The sequence below is a fragment of the Dendropsophus ebraccatus genome, chromosome 12 (genome assembly GCF_027789765.1).
Source record: "Dendropsophus ebraccatus isolate aDenEbr1 chromosome 12, aDenEbr1.pat, whole genome shotgun sequence".
In the NCBI taxonomy this organism is placed as follows: domain Eukaryota; kingdom Metazoa; phylum Chordata; class Amphibia; order Anura; family Hylidae; genus Dendropsophus; species Dendropsophus ebraccatus.
In genome coordinates this window covers 86,736,645-86,751,316 of record NC_091465.1, presented here as the reverse complement: position 1 = coordinate 86,751,316, position 14,672 = coordinate 86,736,645, and the positions used below count along the sequence as shown (strand labels likewise).

Below are 14,672 nucleotides of genomic sequence, written 5' to 3'. Positions count from 1 at the left end.
TGTGGGGTATTGGGGATGGTGCCCTGACTGTGGGGTATTGGGGCTTCTGCCCAGACTGTGGGCTATTGGGGCCGCTGCCCTGACTCTGGGGTATTGGGGGCGCTGCCATGACTGTGGGGTGTTGGGGCCGCTGCCCCGACTGTGGGGTATTGGGGATGGTGCCCTGACTGTGGGGTATTGGGGATGGTGCCCTGACTGTGGGGTATTGGGGATTGTGCCCTGACTGTGGGGTATTGGGGCCGCTGCCCTAACTGTGGGGTATTGGGGATGGTGCCCTGACTTTGAAGTATTGGGGCCACTGCCCTGACTGTGGGGTATTGGGGCCACTGCCCTGAATTTGCGGTATTGGGGGTCAGTGCTGGGATCTTACCCCCAGAGTGAGGGGTGATGCTCTGTGCAAACCCAGTGGAGAAGGCGACCAAGGCGATGGGGTAGACAACCCAGGAGAGGTATCGGAGCAGCGTGTGGGCCCCCAGTTCCTGCTGGAGCCACCGATGAGCTGTGAGGAGACAAAGAGAGATCTCATGGGGGGCAGTGCTGGTTATATAACGCTCCTCCACCAATCACCATAACACATAGATCTCATGGGGGGCAGTGCTGGTTATATAACGCTCCTCCACCATAACACATAGATCTCATGGGGGGCAGTGCTGGTTATATAACGCTCCTCCACCAGTCACCATAAGCCCCGGGCTGTTCACCAAGCCTGGGCCCCCCCAACCCCACTGTAACTATGGCAGCACTAGCCTGGCGTTCATAGTACAGGACAGATAATGTCATGATGTCCTGATTTGTGCAAAATTGCCATTAAAAAAAATGTGATTTTTGCAAATCATGGTGGAAGTGTAGCCAGGAGACCACTGAAGCCAGTGGTGTAGCCAGTACATCACTGAAAGTATAAGTCTTTTTAGGTGGTCATGGGCCCCCCAGGAGCTCAGGGCCCCGGGCTGCCGCCCGAAATAATCCCCCCCCCGGGCAGTGCTGGGGGGCAGTGCTGGTTATATAACGCTCCTCCACCAGTCACCATAACACATAGATCTCATGGGGGGCAGTGCCGGTTATATAACGCTCCTCCACCAGTCACCATAACACATAGATCTCATGGGGGGCAGTGCCGGTTATATAACACTCCTCCACCAGTCACCATAACACATAGATCTCATGGGGGGCAGTGCTGGTTATATAACGCTCCTCCACCAGTCACCATAACACATAGATCTCATGGGGGGCAGTGCCGGTTATATAACACTCCTCCACCAGTCACCATAACACATAGATATCATGGGGGGCAGTGCTGGTTATATAACGCTCCTCCACCAGTCACCATAACACATAGATCTCATGGGGGGCAGTGCCGGTTATATAACGCTCCTTCCACCAATCACCATAACACATAGATCTCATGGGGGGCAGTGCCGGTTATATAACGCTCCTTCCACCAATCACCATAACACATAGATCTCATGGGGGGCAGTGCTGGTTATATAACGCTCCTCCACCAGTCACCATAACACATAGCGGGATCTCATGGGGGGCAGTGCTGGTTATATAACGCTCCTCCACCAGTCACCATAACACATAGCGGGATCTCATGGGGGGCAGTGCTGGTTATATAACGCTCCTCCACCAGTCACCATAACACATAGATCTCATGGGGGGCAGTGCTGGTTATATAACACTCCTCCACCAGTCACCATAACACATAGCGGGATCTCATGGGGGGCAGTGCTGGTTATATAATGCTCCTCCACCAGTCACCATAACACATAGCGGGATCTCATGGGGGGCAGTGCCGGTTATATAACGCTCCTTCCACCAATCACCATAACACATAGATCTCATGGGGGGCAGTGCTGGTTATATAACGCTCCTCCACCAGTCACCATAACACATAGATCTCATGGGGGGCAGTGCCGGTTATATAACGCTCCTTCCACCAATCACCATAACACATAGATCCTATGGGGGGCAGTGCTGGTTATATAACGCTCCTCCACCAGTCACCATAACACATAGCGGGATCTCATGGGGGGCAGTGCCGGTTATATAACGCTCCTCCACCAGTCACCATAACACATAGCGGGATCTCATGGGGGGCAGTGCCGGTTATATAACGCTCCTCCACCATAACACATAGATCTCATGGGGGGCAGTGCCGGTTATATAACGCTCCTCCACCATAACACATAGATATCATGGGGGGCAGTGCCGGTTATATAACGCTCCTCCACCAGTCACCATAACACATAGATCTTATGGGGGGCAGTGCTGGTTATATAACGCTCCTCCACCAGTCACCATAACACATAGATCTCATGGGGGGCAGTGCTGGTTATATAACGCTCCTCCACCAGTCACCATAACACATAGCGGGATATCATGGGGGGCAGTGCTGGTTATATAATGCTCCTCCACCAGTCACCATAACACATAGATCTTATGGGGGGCAGTGCTGGTTATATAACGCTCCTCCACCAGTCACCATAACACATAGATCTCATGGGGGGCAGTGCCGGTTATATAACGCTCCTCCACCATAACACATAGATCTCATGGGGGGCAGTGCCGGTTATATAACGCTCCTCCACCATAACACATAGATATCATGGGGGGCAGTGCTGGTTATATAATGCTCCTCCACCAGTCACCATAACACATAGATCTCATGGGGGGCAGTGCTGGTTATATAATGCTCCTCCACCAGTCACCATAACACATAGATCTTATGGGGGGCAGTGCTGGTTATATAACGCTCCTCCACCAGTCACCATAACACATAGATCTTATGGGGGGCAGTGCTGGTTATATAACGCTCCTCCACCAGTCACCATAACACATAGCGGGATCTCATGGGGGGCAGTGCTGGTTATATAATGCTCCTCCACCAGTCACCATAAGACATAAAAGAAAATACCGTTCAGCAGTTTGGAGACAGTGAAGTCCATGGTGAAGCTGATCAGCGCCATGATGACCCCCAGAGCGAAGAGGAAATACCAGTCATCCCCGACACGGAACAGGATTCCCTTCACCCCCAGGAGGAACGCTGCAGGAAGGAGGAAGAGCTCAGGGTCCATCTTATAGGGGATCTCCGCCCGTAACCCCTCAGCTCTGCTACATCACCACTCTCACCTTTCATTGTCCTCCGTGTTTTGGGGAACGGCCTCAGAACATCTTTCCGCGCCAGCATTCTATCCTCCTCATCCCCCTGCTCAATCACCAGGGACTCCATGGTGCCGGCTCCAGCCACAGACTCCCGGGGCCACAGCTTACAATGGACTGGCCGAGGGTCTAATACAGGAGATGTAATATAATAGAGATGAAGGTTACAGGGTGGGGGGCTCCGCCTGTAGATTATATAGGCACCTCAAGGTCCTTGTATCCAAGGAACCGACCAAACAAGTGACATACAGGGAACCTGTATAATGTACTGTACCGTAATGTAATATACTATAATGTAATATATTACACTGTAATGCAATATACTGTAAAGTAATATACCGTACTGTAACATAATATATCCTACTGTAATGTACCAGTAATATATCATACTGTAATGTAATAAATCATACTGTAATGTACCAGTAATATATCATACTGTAATATATCATACTGTAATGTAATATACTGTACTGTAACATAATATATCATACTGTAACATAATATATCCTACTGTAATGTACCAGTAATATATCATACTGTAACGTAATATACTGTAACGTAATAAATCATACTGTAATGTAATATACTTTACTGTAACATAATATATCATACTGTACTATATCATACTGTAATGTAATATACTGTACTGTAACATAATATATCATACTGTAATATATCATACTGTACTGTAATATACTGTAATGTAATATATAATACTGTAATGTAATATACTGTAACGTAATATATCATACTGTAATGTAATATACTGTAATATAATATATGATACTGAAATTTAATATATCATACTGTAACATAATATACTCTACTGTAATATATCATACTGTAATGTAAGATACAGTGGTGCCTTGGATTATGAGCATAATTCGTTCCTGGACCGCGCTTGTAATCCAAATCCACCCTTAAACCAAAGCAAATTTTCCCATAACAAATCATATAAATTCAGACAAATGGTTCCACACCCCAAAAATACTGACTTTATATTCTAGATACACAAAGAAATTATGGGCATAAGAGAGTTCCCTGAGAAAGCCCGGTTGAAGCGAAACGTACGTAGGGACAGCTGTGACCTCTATAGTAAGAATGGGTGAGTGTCCACAGGACTAAAGGTGTTTTTCTCTTCATATTTTGGTACAATACTGGTTAAATAGAGGTTTACCCAATTAAGTCTATGTTTACAACTATACTGGTACTTTACTAGATAATCTTGTGGCACTCAGTATATGTTGATCCATTCAGTCTATGTGGTCTGTTATAAAATATATGCAATTTTATTGGAATTTGGTTGTTTTTAAAAATGTATATACCTTTTATTCATAGTTTTTAAACATTGTTTTTATCATGACATTAATACAATCATGGTAAATAAAATATTTTTGTAAGGATTCAGATCTTATGCCCATAATTTCTTTGTGTATCTATCATTTTGGTGGGTTTGTCTGTGTATATTGGTAGAGAGACAGCTAGGGGTACAAAATAGTATTGTGCTGTATAGACACTGAGGATATTTGGTCTCTCTACTGTGAACCTTTTTGTATATATATATATATATATATATATATATATGACTTTATATTCTGAATAACATGTAAAACAGATGAAAGAAACATTCAGAAACAGCAGAATATGTGATATTATAAGTGACTATACAGTATAGCAATCAGCATGTGGTGTATAACGTATAGTAACTGTATAACCCTGATAACACAGCAGAAGCGGGATATGTGATATATAAGTTACTGTACAGTATAGCAGCATGTGGTGTATAATGTATAGTAACTGTATAACCCTGATAACACAGCAGCAGCTGGATATGTGATATATGTTACTGTACAGTATAGCAGCATGTGGTATATAATGTATAGTAACTGTATAACCCTGATAACACAGCAGCTGAATATGTGATATATAAGTTACTGTACAGTATGGCAATCAGCATGTGGTGTATAATGTATAGTAACTGTATAACCCTGATAACACAGCAGCTGGATATGTGATGTATACGTTACTGTACAGTATAGCAGCATGTGGTATATAATGTATAGTAACTGTATAACCCTGATAACACTGCAGCAGCTGTATATGTGATATATAAGTTACTGTACAGTATAGCAGCATGTGGTATATAATGTATAGTAACTGTATAACCCTGATAAGACAGCAGCAGGATATGTGATATATAAGTTACTGTACAGTATAGAAGCATGTGGTGTATAATGTATAGTAACTGTATAACCCTGATAACACAGCAGCTGGATATGTGATATATAAGTTACTGTACAGTATAGCAATCAGCATGTGTTGTATAATGTATAGTAACTGTATAATCCTGATAACACAGCAGCAGCGGGATATGTGATATATAAGTTACTGTACAGTATAGCAATCAGCATGTGGTATATAATGTATAGTAACTGTATAATCCTGATAACACAGCAGCAGCGGGATATGTGATATATAAGTTACTATACAGTATAGCAATCAGCATGTGGTGTATAACGTATAGTAACTGTATAACCCTGATAACACAGCAGCTGGATATGTGATATATAAGTTACTGTACAATATAGCAGCATGTGGTGTATAATGTATAGTAACTGTATAACCCTGATAACACTGCAGCTGGATATGTGAAATATAAGTTACTGTACAGTATAGCAATCAGCATGTGGTATATAATGTATAGTAACTGTATAACCCTGATAACACAGCAGAAGCGGGATATGTGATATATAAGTTACTGTACAGTATAGCAGCATGTGGTGTATAATGTATAGTAACTGTATAACCCTGATAACACAGCAGCTGAATATGTGATATATAAGTTACTGTACAGTATGGCAATCAGCATGTGGTGTATAATGTATAGTAACTGTATAACCCTGATAACACAGCAGCTGGATATGTGATGTATACGTTACTGTACAGTATAGCAGCATGTGGTATATAATGTATAGTAACTGTATAACCCTGATAACACTGCAGCAGCTGTATATGTGATATATAAGTTACTGTACAGTATAGCAGCATGTGGTATATAATGTATAGTAACTGTATAACCCTGATAAGACAGCAGCAGGATATGTGATATATAAGTTACTGTACAGTATAGAAGCATGTGGTGTATAATGTATAGTAACTGTATAACCCTGATAACACAGCAGCAGCGGGATATGTGATATATAAGTTACTGTACAGTATAGCAATCAGCATGTGGTATATAATGTATAGTAACTGTATAACCCTGATAACACAGCAGCATCGGGATATGTGATATATAAGTTACTGTACAGTATAGCAGCATGTGGTGTATAATGTATAGTAACTGTATAACCCTGATAACACAGCAGCTGAATATGTGATATATAAGTTACTGTACAGTATAGCAATCAGCATGTGGTGTATAATCTATAGTAACTGTATAACCCTGATAACACAGCAGCTGGATATGTGATATATAAGTTACTGTACAGTATAGCAGCATGTGGTATATAATGTATAGTAACTGTATAACCCTGATAACACAGCAGCAGCTGGGTATGTGATATATAAGTTACTGTACAGTATGGCAATCAGCATGTGGTGTATAATGTATAGTAACTGCATAACCCTGATAAAACTGCTGGGATGGGACTGCAGATCCCCATAATGCAGTAGTGTAGTACAACAGGCTACAATAGAGAAGCAGGGCTGCTGTCAGAGGTCTGTGTGGTCACATGACAGCAATGGGGAAGGGGTGTGTTCAGCCTGGACCAATCAGGACTGATAGAGACTGCAGGGAGCAGGAGGGAATAAGCAGGGCAGATGTGGGCACATACATGCAGCGCTCTCTGTCTGGGGAGAGAGGGGTTACAGCTATGGAGAGATTACCTCCACAGTCCTGTCCCCTGATGCAAGCCCCAGCCTGAAGTGGATCTGCTATGATTTGGAAGGTGAGGGAGACTTCCTGGGTCAGAGTACAGGGCTGTAGACCCCGCTATGCAGAACCTGAGAAGCCCCCCCTCCTGCTCCCACCCAGTACAGGAAGCTCTTACACCAAAGCAATGCTCTTAAACCAAATTACAATTTTGAAAAACTGTGAGCTCTTCTTTCAAAACGCTCTTAAACCAAGTTACTCTTAAACCAAGGTACCACTGTACTGTACTGTAACATAATATACTATACTGTATATCATAGTGTAATGTAATATACTGTGATGTAGGGTAATATAATGTAATATACTATAAATATTATGTAGAATAATATACTGTAATATAATGTATAGTGTAAAGTAATACACCGTACTATAATACACTATAATACTATGTGATGTCAGTTTACTATAATATAATATACTGTTTCTCATCACTGATGTCAGGGTCTCTGATCCCCCTATTATAAGCCCCTACTATGGTCCCTGTGCTATCCCTGACTTCCCTCCATGTTATCTCACTCCTTACCCCAGGGAAAGAGCTCTTATGTCTTGGCCACTAGGGGTCTCCCATCTCTGCAATCTGCTGCCCACTCTCTGTTAGTATGTTTCATCTCTAGCATCAGGGAGACCAAGATGGAAAACAGGAAGTGAGGTCAGAGCTCAGAGAGTGCAGAGCCTGAACACAGGAAGTGAGGTCAGAGTGCAGAGACTGAACACAGGAAGTGAGGTCCGAGTGCAGAAGCTGAACAAAGGAAGAGAGGTCAGAGTGCAGAGACTGAACACAGGAAGTGAGGTCCGAGTGCAGAAGCTGAACACAGGAAGTGAGGTCAGAGCCCAGAGAGTGCAGAGCCTGAACACAGGAAGTGAGGTCAGAGTGCAGAGACTGAACACAGGAAGTGAGGTCAGAGCCCAGAGAATGCAGAGACTGAACACAGGAAGAGATTTCATAGTGCAGAGACTGAACACAGGAAGTGAGTTTAGAGCCCAGAGAATGCAGAGACTGAACACAGGAAGTGAGGTCAGAGCCCAGAGAGTGCAGAGACTGAACACAGGAAGTGAGATCAGAGCCCAGAGAGTGCAGAGACTGAACACAGGAAGTGAGGTCAGAGCCCAGAGAGTGCAGAGACTGAATACAGGAAGGGGGGGTCAGAGCCCAGAGAATGCAGAGGTGCAGAGACTGAACACAGGAAGTGAGGTCAGAGCCCAGAGAGTGCAGAGACTGAACACAGGAAGTGAGGTCAGAGCCCAGAGAGCGCAGAGACTAAACACAGGAAGTAAGATAAGAGCCCAGAGAGTGCAGAAGCTGAACACAGGAAGTTAGGCCAGAGTGCAGAGACTGAACACAGGAAGTGAGATCAGAGTGCAGAGACTAAACACAGGAAGTGAGGTCAGAGCCCAGAGAACGCAGAGACTGAACTCAAGAAAAGGGGTGGGGTTTAGATAGTGTTAACAGGAGAGAGACTGCACCCATTAGAGGGTTCATGCTGTGCATAAAAGGTAAGTCAAGGCTTCCCTCTTATCTCTGACCACCTACTGTCCCTTGAGGTACTATTGTCTGTACAGCCTACCCCTGCTTAGACCAGGGCTGCTTTTGTGATGTTACCCTTTCGGCTCCTGTTTGTTTCTTTCTTTCTTTCCTATTCACAGAGCACCTTGCATGTTATGTCCTGATATGTGCAGTGCACTTCTAGTCACTATGTCATGGTATAGTAGAGAGAAGTAAGTGCTGTGATTGGCCAGAAAAGTAAGGGGACAGTCGTCCTGTGTGTGTGTGACCCCGTGTATGCAGAGTCTATTCATTTTCATGATGCAATCCTGAGGTCCCATATGTTTACTGAGAGGGGCCCAAAAAATATAAGAGAAATCTGCAATACCTAAAATCTACCACCAGGTAGAGACAGACAACAAGATTTGCCACCACTGCCAACAATACAGTGGATAGGATGGAAGCCAGAATAACCCAAAACCTTAGATGTGAGAAGTAGTACTGTGCACGGTATAAACAGGAAAAGAGAGGTGGTACTGTGCACTGTATCAACAGGAAAATAGAAGTAGTACTGTGCACTGTTCATATATACTAAGGATTACATCCAGCATACAGGAGAAGTGGTACTGTGCATTGTCCCTATATACAGAGGATAACACCCAGCATACAGGATAGAAGTGGTACTGTGCACTGTATATATGTATGTATGTATATATATATATATATATATATATATATATATACTGAGGATTACACCTAGCATACAGGATAGGAGAAATGGTACTGTGCACTGTATATATATACTGAGGATTACACCTAGCATACAGGATAGGAGAAATGGTACTGTGCACTATATATATATATATATATATATATATATATATATATATATATATATACTGAGGATTACACCCAGCATACAGGACAGGAGAAGTGGTACTGTGCACTGTATATATATATATACTGAGGATTACACCCAGCATACAGGACAGGAGAAGTGGTACTGTGCACTGTATATATATATATATATACTGAGGATTACACCCAGCATACAGGACAGGAGAAGTGGTACTGTGCACTGTATAAATATACTGAGGATTACACCCAGTATACAGGACAGAAGTGGTACTATGCACAGGAATAGCTGTGGACACATGAAGGTCACTGTTCTGGGGCTCAGCCTCTGTGTCACTGTCTGTGTATCTGATCTTCGCTCTGTCGTCGCCTCCTTTATCGTCTGTCCGCCATTAATCTCTAACATTCCTCACTATTAATAATCACCGGCCGCTGATAACGTAATAAGCAGCAGAGACGAGCGCCACTTCTGGAGAGGAAGCTGCAGATATGAAAGGTATCTGTACTTAGTGATAGAGAGAGCGTTGTGCCCCCTACTGGACATCAGAGGATACACAGTGCTGCAATATATAATGATACAGCTCAACATAGAACTGGAGAGAGTCAGCATGGGAGTCCTGGGAGAGTCAGATCCTCCAGTCACTTCCACAGCTGCAATCACAGTTCTGCTGCTTCTCTGTTAGCTCTCAGGTTGCAGACCCTCACTCAGGATATATAACCATTTCTGGAGATTTCACGTCTTCTGTAGCCCCCCTGTCCCCACACCAAAATGGCTGCAATCACATTTCTCACCTCACAGGTTATCCCCCAGCTTTGCCTCCAGATATCTCAGCAGGTACCCCCCTCGCTTAGGACTCACCGGGTGCTGGTTCTGTCCAGGTGACGAGTGGTGCTGTCCTCTGAGGGACTAAAGGATTCTGTGCTGCTCCACAGGTGCCTCCTCCTCCTGGGACCAGCACTACCTGCTGCCTTCTCTGTGCCCTCCTCCTCCTCCTTGGACCGGCTCTACCTGCTGCCCCCTGGTGCCCTCCTCCTGGGACTGGCACTACCTGCTGCCTTCTCTGTGCCCTCCTCCTCCTCCTTGGACCGGCTCTACCTGCTGCCCCCTGGTGCCCTCCTCCTGGGACTGGCACTACCTGCTGCCCCCTGGTGCCGTCCTCCTAGGACCGGCTCTACCTGCTGCCTTCTCTGTGCCCTCCTCCTCCTCCTGGGACCAGCACTACCTGCTGCCTTCTCTGTGCCCTCCTCCTCCTCCTAGGACCGGCTCTACCTGCTGCCCCCTGGTGCCCTCCTCCTGGGACTGGCACTACCTGCTGCCCCCTGGTGCCGTCCTCCTAGGACCGGCTCTACCTGCTGCCCCCTGGTGCCCTCCTCCTGGGACTGGCACTACCTGCTGCCCCCTGGTGCCCTCCTCCTGGGACTGGCACTACCTGCTGCCCCCTGGTGCCGTCCTCCTAGGACCGGCTCTACCTGCTGCCCCCTGGTGTCCTCCTTCTCCTAGGACTGGCCCCACCTGCTGACCCCCCCCTCCGGTACCCCTCTCCTCCTGGGACCAGCACTACCTGCTGCCTTCTCTGTGCCCTCCTCCTCCTCCTGGGACTGGCACTACCTGCTGCCCCCCTGGTGCCGTCCTCCTAGGACCGGCTCTACCTGCTGCCCCCTGGTGTCCTCCTTCTCCTAGGACTGGCCCCACCTGCTGACCCCCCCCCCCCCTTCCTGGGACCCCCCCCCCCCCTCCGGTACCCCCCTCCTCCTGGGACCGGCTCTACCTGCTGCCCCCTGGTGTCCTCCTTCTCCTAGGAATGGCCCCACCTGCTGACCCCCCCCCCCCCCTCCTGGGACCCCCGCCCTCCGGTACCCCCCTCCTCCTGGGACCAGCTCTACCTGCTGCCTCCTCTGTGCCTTCCTCCCGGGACCAGCACTACCTGCTGCCTCCTCTGTGCCTTCCTCCTGGGACCAGCACTACCTGCTGCCCCCCTGGTACCCTCCTCATCCTTCTAGCACCGGCACTACCTGCTGCCTCCTCTCTGCCCTTCTCCTGGGACCTGCACTACCTGCTTCCCCCCCTGGTGCCCTCTTACTCCTCCTAGGACCTGCACTACCTGCTGCCCCCCTGGTGTCCTACTCCTCCTCCTTGGACCGGCACTACCTGCTGCCCCCCTGGTGCCCTCTTACTCCTCCTTGGACTGGCACTACCTGCTGCCCCCCTGGTGCCCTCTTACTCCTCCTTGGACTGGCACTACCTGCTGCCCCCCTGGTGCCCTCTTACTCCTCCTTGGACTGGCACTACCTGCTGCCCCCCTGGTGCCCTCTTACTCCTCCTAGGACCTGCACTACCTGCTGCCCCCCTGGTGTCCTACTCCTCCTCCTTGGACTGGCACTACCTGCTGCCCCCCTGGTGCCCTCTTACTCCTCCTTGGACTGGCACTACCTGCTGCCCCCCTGGTGCCCTCTTACTCCTCCTTGGACTGGCACTACCTGCTGCCCCCCTGGTGCCCTCTTACTCCTCCTTGGACTGGCACTACCTGCTGCCCCCCTGGTGCCCTCTTACTCCTCCTTGGACTGGCACTACCTGCTGCCCCCCCGGTGCCCTCTTACTCCTCCTTGGACCGGCACTACCTGCTGCCCCCCTGGTGCCCTCTTACTCCTCCTTGGACTGGCACTACCTGCTGCCCCCCTGGTGCCCTCTTACTCCTCCTTGGACTGGCACTACCTGCTGCCCCCCTGGTGCCCTCTTACTCCTCCTTGGACTGGCACTACCTGCTGCCCCCCTGGTGCCCTCTTACTCCTCCTTGGACTGGCACTACCTGCTGCCCCCCTGGTGCCTTCCTCCTCCTCCTTGGAACAGCACTACTTGCTGCCCCCTCTGTGCCCTCCTCCTGGGACTGGCACTACCCGCTGTCCCCTAGTGCCTTCCTTCTCCTGGGACCAGCACTACCTCCCCCCTCCCAGTGCCCTCCGCCCTCCTCCCGGGTTTATAGACAATATTACTACGTCCTTGAGAAGTCAGGCAGAACCGGCCCCGGGGCGAGAATTCCAGCTCAGTCACCTTCATCCCAGGAGGAGGAGGGGCCGATCCTCCAGATCACAGTGAGTTGTGGGCGAGACCACCACACACTGACCCCATAAGTAATGTGGAGTGGGCCAGGTTGGGGGTCCCCCCATTATTCTGGGGCTCTGTGCCCCTGTATCAGTGGCCGACGCATTTCTTTCCTTTATTCACACGTACAGGATCTGCAGCAGATATCAATGTCACCGCGGATCCGCCATCAACTGGTGTCATTCTCCGAGAACGAGGAGACAATGGAGACGATTAACGTTAAATCCCCACAATCACCGCGCCCGCTGCATCCGATACTCCCCCCCCCCCCCCCACACACACACACACACACATGTTGTGGCAATAGGGCCCTGTGTTGTGACAACATTTAATGAAAGTGAATGACAACAAGTGACAAAGGAAGCGACACCAGCGGGAGAGCTCTGCTACATCACAGCCACAACAAACAGCAGCCCAGATCTCATCATCTGCAGATCATTACACCGCTGAGCTCTCTAGAGATCTGCACATCGGCAGAACATTGCGCCTTTAACTCCTGACAGATGCATATTGATATATCCTGCAGATTATTACACTTCTGACCTCTCTACAGATCTGCAGAACATCGCTCTGTCCTCTCTACCTCCTCGTAGTGATATATCCTGCAGATTATTACACCCCTGTCCTCTCTACAGATCTGCAGAACATCGCTCTGTCCTCTCTACCTCCTGACAGATGCATATTGATATATCCTGCAGATTATTACACCCCTGACCTCTCTACAGATCTGCAGAACATCGCTCTGTCCTTTCTACCTCCTGACAGTGACATATCCTGCAGATTATTACACCACTGACCTCTCTACAGATCTGCAGAACATCGCTCTGTCCTCTTTACCTCCTGATACATAGTGATATATCCTGCAGATTATTACACCCCTGACCTCTCTACAGATCTGAAGAAAATCGCTTTGTCCTCTCTACCTCCTGACAGATGCATATTGATATATCCTGCAGATTATTACACCCCTGACCTCTCTACAGATCTGCAGAACATCGCTCTGTCCTTTCTACCTCCTGACAGGGACATATCCTGCAGATTATTACATCACTGACCTCTCTACAGATCTGCAGAACATCGCTCTGTCCTCCCTACCTCCTGATACATAGTGATATATCCTGCAGATTATTACACCCCTGACCTCTCTACAGATCTGCAGAACATCGCTCTGTCCTCTTTACCTCCTGATACATAGTGATATATCCTGCAGATTATTACACCCCTGTCCTCTGCTTGTAGATCTGATACTTGGGCGCAGGTCCGGCTGATGTCACGGCTCAGGGCAGGCAGTGACTCATCATTACTAAGCTTTGGAGTTTGCAGCTGTCCGTCTCTCTCTCCGCAGACACCGCCATGTATGTCCAGACGACTGTGACGGTGTAATCACACAATCTGCTCGATCACTACAAGTCTCAGGTCATACTGCAGATATGGCCCCTCCATTTGTTTCAGTTGACTCCACCTCATCCCCTTTTATCATTGCTTGAAAAAGAGTAGGGCGGTGAGACCCCCGACCACCCCTGCTAATTATGTGGGACCCTATGGTGGAGTGTACCCGGCGTCACATGACTGGGTCTCGCCCTGTGTTGGGGTGTACCCGGCGTCACATGACTGGGTCTCGCCCTGTGTTGGGTTGTACCTGGTATCACATGACTGGGTCTCGCCCTGTGTTGGGTTGTACCTGGTATCACATGACTGGGTCTCGCCCTGTGTTGGGTTGTACCTGGTATCACATGACTGGGTCTCGCCCTGTGTTGGGGTGTACCTGGTATCACATGACTGGGTCTCGCCCTGTGTTGGGGTGTACCTGGTATCACATGACTGGGTCTCGCCCTGTGTTGGGTTGTACCTGGTATCACATGACTGGGTCTCGCCCTGTGTTGGGTTGTACCTGGTATCACATGACTGGGTCTCGCCCTGTGTTGGGTTGTACCTGGTATCACATGACTGGGTCTCGCTCTGTGTTGGGTTGTACCTGGTATCACATGACTGGGTCTCGCCCTGTGTTGGGGTGTACCTGGTATCACATGACTGGGTCTCGCCCTGTGTTGGGGTGTACCTGGTGTCACATGACTGGGTCTCGCCCTGTGTTGGAGTGTACATGGCGTCACATGACTGGGTCTTTTCCTGTGTTGGGGGGG

At 48.0% G+C, this 14,672-nt stretch overlaps 1 protein-coding gene across 6 annotated transcripts in view; it reads right to left on the bottom strand.

The window, feature by feature from the left end:
• LOC138768843 (chloride channel protein ClC-Kb-like) overlaps positions 1-14,191 on the bottom strand; it is a 28,123-nt gene extending 13,932 nt beyond the window's left edge. The window contains exons 1-5 of one of the 6 annotated variants that reach the window (XM_069946804.1): positions 10,528-10,918; positions 10,291-10,480; positions 3,130-3,288; positions 2,915-3,043; positions 371-499 (exon numbers count right to left, since the gene is read on the bottom strand). In XM_069946804.1, coding sequence (XP_069802905.1) covers positions 371-499; positions 2,915-3,043; positions 3,130-3,229 — 358 coding nt within the window. In that variant the 5' untranslated portion in view covers positions 3,230-3,288; positions 10,291-10,480; positions 10,528-10,918. Of the gene's footprint in view, positions 1-370; positions 500-2,914; positions 3,044-3,129; positions 3,289-10,223; positions 10,919-13,074; positions 13,099-14,170 lie in introns of those variants that run through there. The other 5 variants (XM_069946805.1, XM_069946807.1, XM_069946808.1 and 2 more) reach the window with 5 other exon arrangements.
• Positions 14,192-14,672: the final 481 nt, after the last annotated feature.